Source organism: Pterocles gutturalis, unplaced genomic scaffold, assembly GCF_000699245.1.
Source record: "Pterocles gutturalis isolate BGI_N339 unplaced genomic scaffold, ASM69924v1 scaffold9971, whole genome shotgun sequence".
Taxonomy (NCBI): Eukaryota; Metazoa; Chordata; class Aves; order Pterocliformes; family Pteroclidae; genus Pterocles; species Pterocles gutturalis.
Genome location: NW_010103102.1, coordinates 118,534 through 127,687, shown reverse-complemented (window position 1 = coordinate 127,687; position 9,154 = coordinate 118,534). Strand labels below are relative to the sequence as shown.

At 36.0% G+C, this 9,154-nt stretch overlaps 1 protein-coding gene across 1 annotated transcript in view; it reads right to left on the bottom strand.

Annotated features, from left to right (window-relative positions):
• The window catches only part of APOB (apolipoprotein B), a 37,041-nt gene extending 29,870 nt beyond the window's left edge, over positions 1–7,171 (bottom strand). The window contains exons 1-6 of the mRNA XM_010086562.1: positions 7,114–7,171; positions 5,528–5,566; positions 2,706–2,814; positions 1,723–1,875; positions 518–671; positions 177–332 (exon numbers count right to left, since the gene is read on the bottom strand). Of these exons, the coding sequence (XP_010084864.1) occupies positions 177–332; positions 518–671; positions 1,723–1,875; positions 2,706–2,814; positions 5,528–5,566; positions 7,114–7,171 (669 nt within the window). The remainder of the gene's footprint in view (positions 1–176; positions 333–517; positions 672–1,722; positions 1,876–2,705; positions 2,815–5,527; positions 5,567–7,113) is intronic.
• Between the last annotated feature and the right edge of the window lie 1,983 nt (positions 7,172–9,154).

Sequence of the window (9,154 nt, the reverse complement as noted above, 5' to 3'; positions counted from 1 at the left end):
CTGCATCTGTTTTTCTCTACTGACTGCCAACAAAACCAGTCTGATCTAATGCAACAGTGCAGAAAACCTATTTAAGCTTTTAGAAGATAAACACAACATTTACTTCTTGTAGTAGTTGTTTATCGTTTTAAGTGATGTAGTGAAGAGTGTTGTAGAATTTTTAATGGTGTACTTACTAGTCCCTTTACAATGGCAATAGGGCTGACATAATCTCTGATGGGACTGAAGTTGTCGCAGGATTTCAAGTCTCTGTTAATTGAAATATCTTCTGCAACATTTCCTTTTCTAGATTTGAATTCAACTTCACTGTCACACTTTCCATATACAGTATCCTGGAAAGAAGAGATAAGTCAGTGTCTTTGTTCATGCTGTCAGACATTTTCTGATCTAGCTGAAAGTCACCTTTTTTCATCTGAATTTCCAAGTCTTTTGAAAATTGTGTTCAGGAGTAACTCTACTAGGTGAGGTTTCTTCCATTTGTTAAGGAAATAAGGTGAATGCTTTTCAAAATACCTACCATGGAAATTGTTTTTACATCTTCTACTGTTTCTGTTGGCACAAGTAGAGCTGAGATGATCCCTCTCTTGAGATTCAGTACATTCAGAGGTTCATCCTTCTCTGGATACAGCTTGACTTTTGTTCCATCCTGTATGCTGAATTTTAGCTCATGTCTGTTCAAAAAAACTCCAACATTAGTATGAAATCATGTTAAAGCCACCCAGTGAAGAACATGTTATCAATGAACTGCTGGTCCATAGCTAAAGCATCATGTTTATCTTGGTCTATCATTATTTACTATTCACTGTTGCTACTATTACAGAGTATTACTATTAAAGCAGAAAAATTCTAACCAAGGACATTCTGATATCATCAGACCATGTCATCTAAGGACAAGCAAATATCAAGACCAATGGCTGGAGGTTGGAATTGCACAAATTCAGAGAGGAGATAAGTAAATTTTTAGAATGAGGTAATTATTAACTACCGCAACAAGCTAAAAAATTATGGGAAGGATTTTCTACTAGTTGCAGTCCTTAAATAAAACCTTCATTGTTTTCTGAAAAATATTTTTTAACACTGTCTCAAGCTGTTTTGAGATCTATGGCTTATGAAACAAGATGGAGTGGATACTGAGGCATTGCAACACACATAAAGGTGCATGAGTAAAACATGCCATGACAAGCACTGGAGACTAATTGGGGGGAGGGAGTAGCAGCAACAAGTTGCAAAAGCAGATAAGTAAGGAAAAGATAAGTTGCACAGGTCATTAAAGATCATGATAGGAAGGAAACCTGGACTTCAATCTCAAATGCCCTTCTATTGCAAAGTCTTTGTACCATGTGAGCAGAGGAAAATTATCTTAAAATGGCTGCAGACAGCCATTTGAGAATTTGCTTACAAGAAAGAACATTCTACTTGCAATAATCTTTTACAGGACTACCCAACAGTTTCCTCATGTAGATGACATAAATGACAAAGACATTCAAGGTGAAAAATCTGGATGGAAAAACTTCCCTACTAGCACTTAAGAACTGTGCCACGTTAGTCCTAGATTATATCAGGGAGAGTTCTGCTGTGGAACTAGCTTATAAATTTGCCATGTTATCATGAAATGTGCTCTATGCCTGGAAAAAAAATAGTCAGGGCAGACAGTAACATTACAGCCTGTTCAACATTAAGGCTACATGTCCTGATGAACTGGTTATTGATAATATAGCTTACTTGGACATGGCATTTGCAAAGTCCTCTGAGTTCTTTGACTTTTTCAGCATGGCCCTTCCCTCAGTGTCAACACCAAATGTCTCCCTCAGGGAGCAATGCATTGTCCTCAGGATGAAGTGGCACAGCTGTGGTACCTCCAGTTCCACCTGAAAACACAAATATGATGTATTTATCCTTTTTTCACTATCATGTCTCCAGATTCATCCAGGTACAATTTTGAAAATATGTTTTTCCTTGGGTTTGGTAAAGTGTCAGAATCACTCTGCTTGCAGCTGTTAGGAAAGATTCCAAAGTACTCTAAGAAGGTTCAGGTAACTTGAGGGAGAAGATTTAAAAGCAGGTATTTGTTTGGCTAATGGCATGGAGTACAGCATACACATGGTAAACAAGCAACATATGTTCTGAAAATTTATAGTACTAGAAAACTGTATGAAAACTTGAGTCATGACACTGATCAGTGTTTAAACTCTGTCAGAATAGTGTGTACTAAATAAAAACTAGTTTCCCCAGTTACTTAATTTCAGAAAAAAAATAATGATGGGAATATTTTGGGTAAGATGGTGCAACACTAGGTAATTTAATGGCCTATGGGATCTTTTGCTCCTATAGCCTTGGTCATGGCTTGACTGTTATCACCAACAGGCTATCAAGTGGTCTTAATAGCATCAAGGAGTTATTTTAGTTCATCTCCATAATTGTTTGATGGGCATTTGTAGACAGCCTGGGAACCAAGGAAAACTGAACTACCAGGTCTTCCTCCTCTCTCATGTAAAAGTACAGATCAGGATTGAAATGCACTGGCGCAGTGTTATGAAGGACTTGTGCCTTCTGTCTAGGACAAGGAGGGCTTAGTCTTCAGGACTCTCAACATGTGCCTTTCAAAAGAATTATATTGTTTTGTAAAACACTGAAGGATGCTCCCCAGCTGCCAGCTCCCATGTTATTCCGTATACAATCCCAATGGATTGTATTTACTCCTTTTTTTGATCTTTGAACCACTCCGAGAATCTGCTGTTCCCGTGATCCCATTTGATGTTTCTGCTTCATACAAGTAAACATATTTTCTGAGGTGTTTAAATCTGGTTGCGTCTTCTGCAATTAGGAAAACAAGAGTATTTTTATGACTTGAGCAGGATATGCATATGTAGATCCTTACAATACACACTTAGTGTTAAGTAAAATTAATGCCACACATAAAGGAAGTGTGAGGACCTTCCTACTATTTTATTTTATATTTGCTACAGAGGAGTTTTCAGACAAAGAAGTAATGCCTTCATGTCAGATAGATACTTTCTGAAGCATAAGTTATAGCTCATAGAAAACTTGAGGGGAAAGCATACGTTTGTGTGTCCACTGCTCTGTTTCATGAGATCTGACAGTATGAGCCTATCTGGCCTTCAATTTTGACAATATGAGCATATCTGGCCTTCAGATCATGCCCCATTAAAGTTAACAACAAAAACAGAAGAAAACTTAAGATGCGGAACTGTTTTAAAAATGATCCTATTGCTTCTAAATTAAACCAATCAAGTGGTAGTTTTCAAATGGGTAATAAAATTATTAATTTCACTTAGATTTTTCCATCATAATTGAGATGCAAGGAGCTGCTTTAGCTAAGTCATATGACTGAGACTGAAGGCAAATAAACACAGAAAGAGACAGAACACCAAAACTAGCATTCCTCAATACCATTTCACCTGAATCTACAGAGTATCTCTCTGCCCCAGACTCTCCTGAAACATGAGCTGCACTAATTCACTTATTAGATCAGCAAATTTTACTAGAGTAGACTGTTTTTAATAGAGAAGAACCTTAGTTTTATGAAGAGCATCTAGAACAAGGCAAAAGTTACAAGTAAGAATAAGGCAGAATGGAGTATTTGCAAAGGTATTTATCTTTTTATCAAAGGAAGCTCCAAAACCTAATGGACTTCCTCAAAGGGATTAATTTCACCTGTGTTTAATTTGCTTCTATTGCTTTCAGAGGCAATTAATCTGTAATTTTCAACCCTACAAGCAGGAATAAGCATAGTAATAGAGACAAAAAGAAAAAATGTTTTGTCTCAGTGTCAAATACAGGGATATAAGATCTTCTGGTATCCGGAATGCATAATGCAGCCCAAACAATTACAATTCACTCCCATTATAACTGCAGGCATCATTTTAAACTAAACATATGACTGGGCATTTTAAGTGGCTGTGTTAGAGTAGTTTAGGTCTATCGGAACCAGAAGTACTGTTCCCTCTGTTTAGACTGAGCATCTCACTGGGATTGTGACATTGTTGTGATGCTGAGTGAAAAGCAACTTCCTAAATTGCTCCTCTGTTGTTATTTGTGACTGTCTGAACATATTAGCACCCTGATCTACTTTTATAGAGAAAAAAAAATGTTCATCTCGGTGTAAACCCATGTGTCTGCTATCAAATCCATATGATTTTGCTTGCCCACACCTGCCATAAATATAGCTTACTCTTCTTTTATAAAATATTTGTCATGTCAGAGGCCAGTGGCAATGTTATCTTGCCACTTATGTCACAGAATTGCATACTTAGATAGGGGAACAGAATATTACTATAAATCTCATTTCCTCCTTGGACTATCACTTTCATAAGCTTTACATACTTTAATAGTGTTTTAACTGAGATTACTTTCATGTAATTGCTAAACAGAATTAATATAAGTAATACTAGCTATCATACAGTAATCAGCATCTTAAAAACACTTGAAAACTGAATTATCTAATTAACCTTAAAATTAACTACTATAAACAGATTCAACATTGTCCAGGATAGCCAAAAGTGACAGGGATAGTGTTGAATCTGTTTATAGTAGTTAATTTTAAGGTTAATTAGATAACTTAATTCAGTTTTCAAATGTTTCATTCTCAGAAATTTTTGCAACACCAGCATCTACTATGCTAAAGCCCAAAGGCTAATTATTGCTTCACTTCCTGCTCTTAAACAGAAATCAATGGAAAAGGAATAGGGAAATGATAAGATTAGAAATGCAAATACCAAATAATTTATCAAAAATACACAAGAAATTGGCAATGAAACCCAGATGTCTTTGAATTGGTTCAGGCAGCTGAAATAAACCCAATTGCCTGGAGATGGTGCTAAAGCATCCAACAAAGGAAAAAACACCGAAGTTCCAAAGCAACAAAGAAAACAACTCATTCGGTACTTTGACCCTATGGTGGAACATTATGTATCTAACCAGGCAGTCAGGGCCAGTCAGAGTTCATTGTAAAGATAGGGCATAAAGTCAGCATTTCCTGAGTCTTGACTTGTTTAAAGAAATTGCTGTCTTTGCTGACAGAGTTGATGATTTATTCCACAGGTATTTAGTTAGATATCCAACTGCAATTCTGTGGGTTTAGCAGCCACTGTGAAGGGTAAACCAGAAGTGAGATTCAGCCCATGGTAAAGTGTAATGTCCGTAACCTCAGGGCTAAAGCTTCACATCTGATAATAGGGATTTCTGGCTTAAGGAATTTGCACCTGACAAATAAGAAATCAACAAAACAATGGAAAGTATTTTCTTAATGGGAGCTTTTCAAAAGTTTAGAATTGCAATCTCAGATTCTCTGATCCTAGGAAACTTTTGAAATTCTTTGTGCCAAAACTTATGGGTAATTAAATACTTAAAATAAATAGCACTAAATACTTCAGAATGTTGCCATCGCTTTTGTTTCAGTTATTTCAGAGGAAGAGATTTATGGAATAGGAAAAGTCAAGCTTTTAAAGATGTATTCAGTTAATATAGTGACATGAAATAACAAAAGCAGATGCAAGAAATCAGTTACTTGAACATCCTGGATTTCCACTTTCAGGTAATTCTTCTTCTGTAAAGAATAAAAACAAGAATTAAAAGCTGGAAAAGCAGCTTATAGCTATAAAACAAGGGCTTTGAAAGTACAAATGGAAATACTACATTTTCACTGTAAAACCTTTTTTTTCACAGCAACTTTTGATGTCGTTGGGCACACTGATGTAAAAGCTGCTATTAATATTGACAGTACAGAGTCAAAAAGTTTCCTTGATACTGTGAACTAAGACATCAGAATATGATCTTTAAGTCATGGAATTAAATTATTTTGACTTAAACAGAGAAGGATCAGCTTCTAGGTTAACAAGTATTTTTAAAAGCCCTATGTTATGCGAAATAGAAAGTTTATAAATGATAGGCACAAAATGTAGAGGTAGAAAGATGAAATGTGCTGTATAACATGGTTTACTTTAAAATTTTAGTCTATTTGAGTACACAGAAATATTGCATAATGGATGACTGGCTATATTTTACTTTTTGTACATTTAAAAAAGGACAACTTTGACGATTAATACTACAATTCTCTGCTATTGAATCTTTTCTGAATATTGAGAGTTCATTCTTTGGAGGAAAATAACACTGACTGGAAGCCTATTCAAGTTAAGAATAACTATTTGCACCAATCCATCTTAGCTATGTCCCATATGATTCTATATGAAATAAAACAAAATAAAATAAAGTAAATTTGCTGCATTCATTTGATGTTGTGTCATTCCTGGGATATCACACATGAATGCTAGCACTTGTCACAATATTCTCGTCAAACTTTCCAAGTTTTCATTCTGGGAATTCTAAGGTTAACCACTTTACTGAAATAGAGTGTAACATTAGTTACAGTAATAGCAACAGTAATACTACTATTAATATTACAATACTAACAGTAATAACGTTATTAATAACCATTAGAAATAAGTGCATCCTTTAAAATCGTATAACATTAGTCAACAACAGAATATTAGTTCAGCAAAGGTGTATTTATGATTAATTTGACCTGCATGTAAAACCAGACCTGCATGATTGGCCCCAGACTCACTTTCCTCCTTAAGGTTCCTGAAGTAACACTACAGTGTTATATCCTAAAAAGCCACTTCTTGGGAAAAAAGGATAGCTCAAAATCCACAGCACCATATTGATCTAGGCTTTCTTTTCTGATCTTAGGAAAAAAACCTCTACTGGCCTACTTCTTTTACTACTTGTCGTGACTCTGTCCCTTTAACACAAAATTGTATTTCAAATGTCAGTATTGACTGTCAAATACTTTTTGCTTTATTGCTCTTTGTTTTCATTTTTGCTGCAAAATAGGTTAGCAACAGCTGGGATAAGTCTGTATGGTAACTCCAAGGTACATTAAATCCCATCAAAAGACATCAGGCAACATTGGCGACTTTTTCTACGTTGGGATCCTCCTATGACTGCGCAGTCCTTCTAAGGGAAGAGATTACATCTTTGCCACACTTACCCTAATTCTATAAGCCATTGTCCTGTTGATTTCTGCATTATTGTTGTTTCAATGGGTTCACAAATAAAGCAGGAAAAAGCACCAACATAAAAGGCACTACTTACGTGCGAGCACACCACTGCTGAGTAGCAGCAAGAGCAGCAAGAGCTGCGCAGGGCCCATGGTGAACCCTGAACCCCCTTGCTGCTCTTTCTTTTCCTCTGTTTTGCCTTCCCTCCCCTCTTCACCTCTTCCCTACCGCCACAGAGGGAGAATGAGCCTTCTGACTTGGACCTCCATTTATATAGTCTGTAGCAAGCAGCTGAGGCAAATGGTTTAGAGAACTCAGAGTGAATTGCCAAAGGTCCAAAGGTGAGAGTCCCAGATCCTCACTGCGCCCCAGACAATGCGCTGCTTTGGTTGCTGGGAGTCCCTGAAGGCAGAAGACTGAGCGTATACTGGAGATAAGTCACTTGTCCAGTTCATTGGGTTTTTTTCTTTAACAGTTTTAAAATCAAAATCCTTCAGCTGCAGACTCTCAATGTATTCAAAGAAGTTTCCCACGGCTCCATAGGAACTATTATAATGCATAAATTATAGCTGGAAGAAATGATCACTGCAGCATGCTTTCAGTATAGATGTTGAGAGGCTTAAGGGTATGACTGGAGAAAATGAGAGTATCATGCAATTTAGACATCTTCCCTTTACAGGCAGGAGGATGAAAGTTTTTTTCCTTTGTTGTACCAAAATTTGTCATATACTTTTCTAAAAGTAATTTTACTTTTACTTGCAATATTCTGGTAAATCAGGCCACATTAATGTTGAAAGTAAGCTCTATACAATTGTTTTTTTTAATTTATTTTTGGATTCAGTTTCTCTTGTTTGCTAGTAACAGCAAAAAAATGAAAATAAGATGATAGAATTTACCTGAATTAAGAAGATAAACCTATGAGGAAGATAAACCTCATTAAAATGCAGACAAATAAAAAGCATTTTTATGAATATGTATATTGGTAAAATGATTAGGTTTATGTCATTAGAAATTCTAGTAGTTTGAATTCTCTCTCTACTCATATGTATCAAAGCTAATTGCAGTAAAAAAAATTGACTATGGAAATAGTTAAGAACATTTTGTTCAGTAAATTTAATTTTCGTATATCTGATAAAATTGAAGTGTTTTGACATTCTTAAATCAAAATATTTCCTCTTAGCTTGTTGAACCTAAAATAAAATTTTGGCTTAGCTAAGCGGTAATGTTTTTTCCCTTGAAATGTTACTATGTTCCCATGCATCACAGCAGTTATCTTTAAAGTCTCTTATTTCTTCATATCCTTTCTCTCTTGGACTCCATAGCTAGGTTACACCTCCCAGGATGCACCATGATCCTGTAACTACTAACATTACTTCAACCAAATGGCAAGCACTGATGTACGATGGGGTTTACTTTCCAATAAGGGACACATCTTCCTTGTAATTAGGATTTTGTCTGATGACATTAACAAGAGCCTGCCCTTTCAGAGAGATTTCTTGAAGAAATTTCTTTCCTGGATTCATCAGTACTGGAGGCATCGTAAAGAAAACATTTCTTAGATTTTTCTGTTTCAGTTTCTGTCCTTGGTTTATACCAAGGATACAGATACAATAAAATAACCAATAGGAGATAATTGTTTACTTGCAAAAAGCAACATCGTTTTTTGTTTACTATTTTGTCCACAGCTGCCTCAATATGTGTTGTGATATGTAACAATTATTTTACTTTGATTCTACCAAAGAGACTGTCCAAAAATATCATATTTTTGCCCACAGCATTTGATCCCTTTCTGCATTCAAACATCAAGAGGTTTGGACTATTACTTAAAATTTATTTATTTGTTCACTTTAGCACTGCGGATAGAGCTCTGGAGCACCCAGCATTCAGACATTTGTGAGCCATTTCCCTGTTTTGCCTGTGTCTCCTCACTGCCTTCAGGTGGGAATTTGGGCTCAAGCTGAGGCTGACTGACTGTATTAATACGACACTGCACGGACATAAACAGATTACAGAAGTTATGACTCAGTCCATAAGCATGCAGGTAACATGGGTGCTTCACTGTACTGTGACAGGTTTATATCGCTGTATTACCTAGTCAAGGGACAGCAGTTTTTTCACAATAGCTGTCACAAAAT